The 1,053-nt window shown below is 40.9% G+C and overlaps 1 protein-coding gene across 1 annotated transcript; it reads left to right on the plus strand.

Annotated features, from left to right (window-relative positions):
* Positions 1–102: 102 nt before the first annotated feature.
* On the plus strand, positions 103–1,023 carry LOC144478115 (uncharacterized; the record flags this gene model as incomplete). The annotated part of the gene is made up of 1 exon (XM_078195835.1): positions 103–1,023. A coding segment is annotated over one exon (921 nt), but the record flags the coding sequence as incomplete, so codon positions are not given.
* Positions 1,024–1,053: the final 30 nt, after the last annotated feature.

Genomic DNA, 1,053 nt, shown 5'->3' on the forward strand with positions numbered 1-1,053 from the left:
CACAAAATTCAAACGAAACTACGCAATCTCCAAAGCCTACATTAAATACAATTGCGGAAACATCAGAAACACTACTATCAACCGCATTGATTAAAATCACAGATAAACAGGGTATATATCATACATGTCGAGTATTATTAGATTCAGGATCGCAGTCGCATTTTATTTCGGAGAGGTTAGCCACGAAACTCGGTCTTCAACGGAACAAGATCAACACGCCAATAATCGGGATCAATCAAGTAACCGCAACCATCGAAGCATCAGTAAAGGCGACGATTCAATCATGCTTAAATTCGTTCTCTGCACAATTAAACTTACTAGTAGTTCCCCAAATCAGTGGATCAATACCCACTCGATCAATACGAGCCGAAAATTTACAAATACCATCGGACGTCCGACTAGCGGACCCCAATTTCCATAAACCAGCTGCAATTGATGGGTTAATCGGAGCAGAAATATTTTACAAATTACTAGAAGTCGGGCAAATTGCACTAGTTAACACAGCGGTTACTTTACAAAAGACTAAACTGGGGTGGGTTGTAACTGGGAACATACCTACGTCAAAAAATATCAGGCATAGCATTAGCAATTTAACTGTAAGCACAATACAGGAGCAAATGGCAAAATTTTGGGAGATTGAAGACGGTCCACAAGGTCCAATACCATCACGGGAGGAAGCAGAATGCGAAACACACTACCAACTAACCACCACGCGCGATACACACACAGGCAGATACACTGTACGACTTCCGTTCAAAGAAAATTCTGCGAATCTAGGAGAATCATATCACATTGCGTTAAAACGATTCTTTAGTTTAGAACATTCACTGAATAAAAATAGTCAATTAAAATCCGAATACAGCGAGTTTTTGAGGGAATACCTTCAACTAGGGCACATGTCAATAATAGAGTCCCCGATAAGAGAGGAGGGTTACTACCTGCCACACCACGGGGTCGTAAAGGACAATAGCGTAACGACAAAGCTCCGTGTTGTATTCGATGCATCCTGCAAAACTTCGACAGGTATATCATTAAACAAAACACTCAGAGTCG

The sequence above is a fragment of the Augochlora pura genome, unplaced genomic scaffold (assembly GCF_028453695.1).
Source record: "Augochlora pura isolate Apur16 unplaced genomic scaffold, APUR_v2.2.1 APUR_unplaced_8346, whole genome shotgun sequence".
Taxonomy (NCBI): domain Eukaryota; kingdom Metazoa; phylum Arthropoda; class Insecta; order Hymenoptera; family Halictidae; genus Augochlora; species Augochlora pura.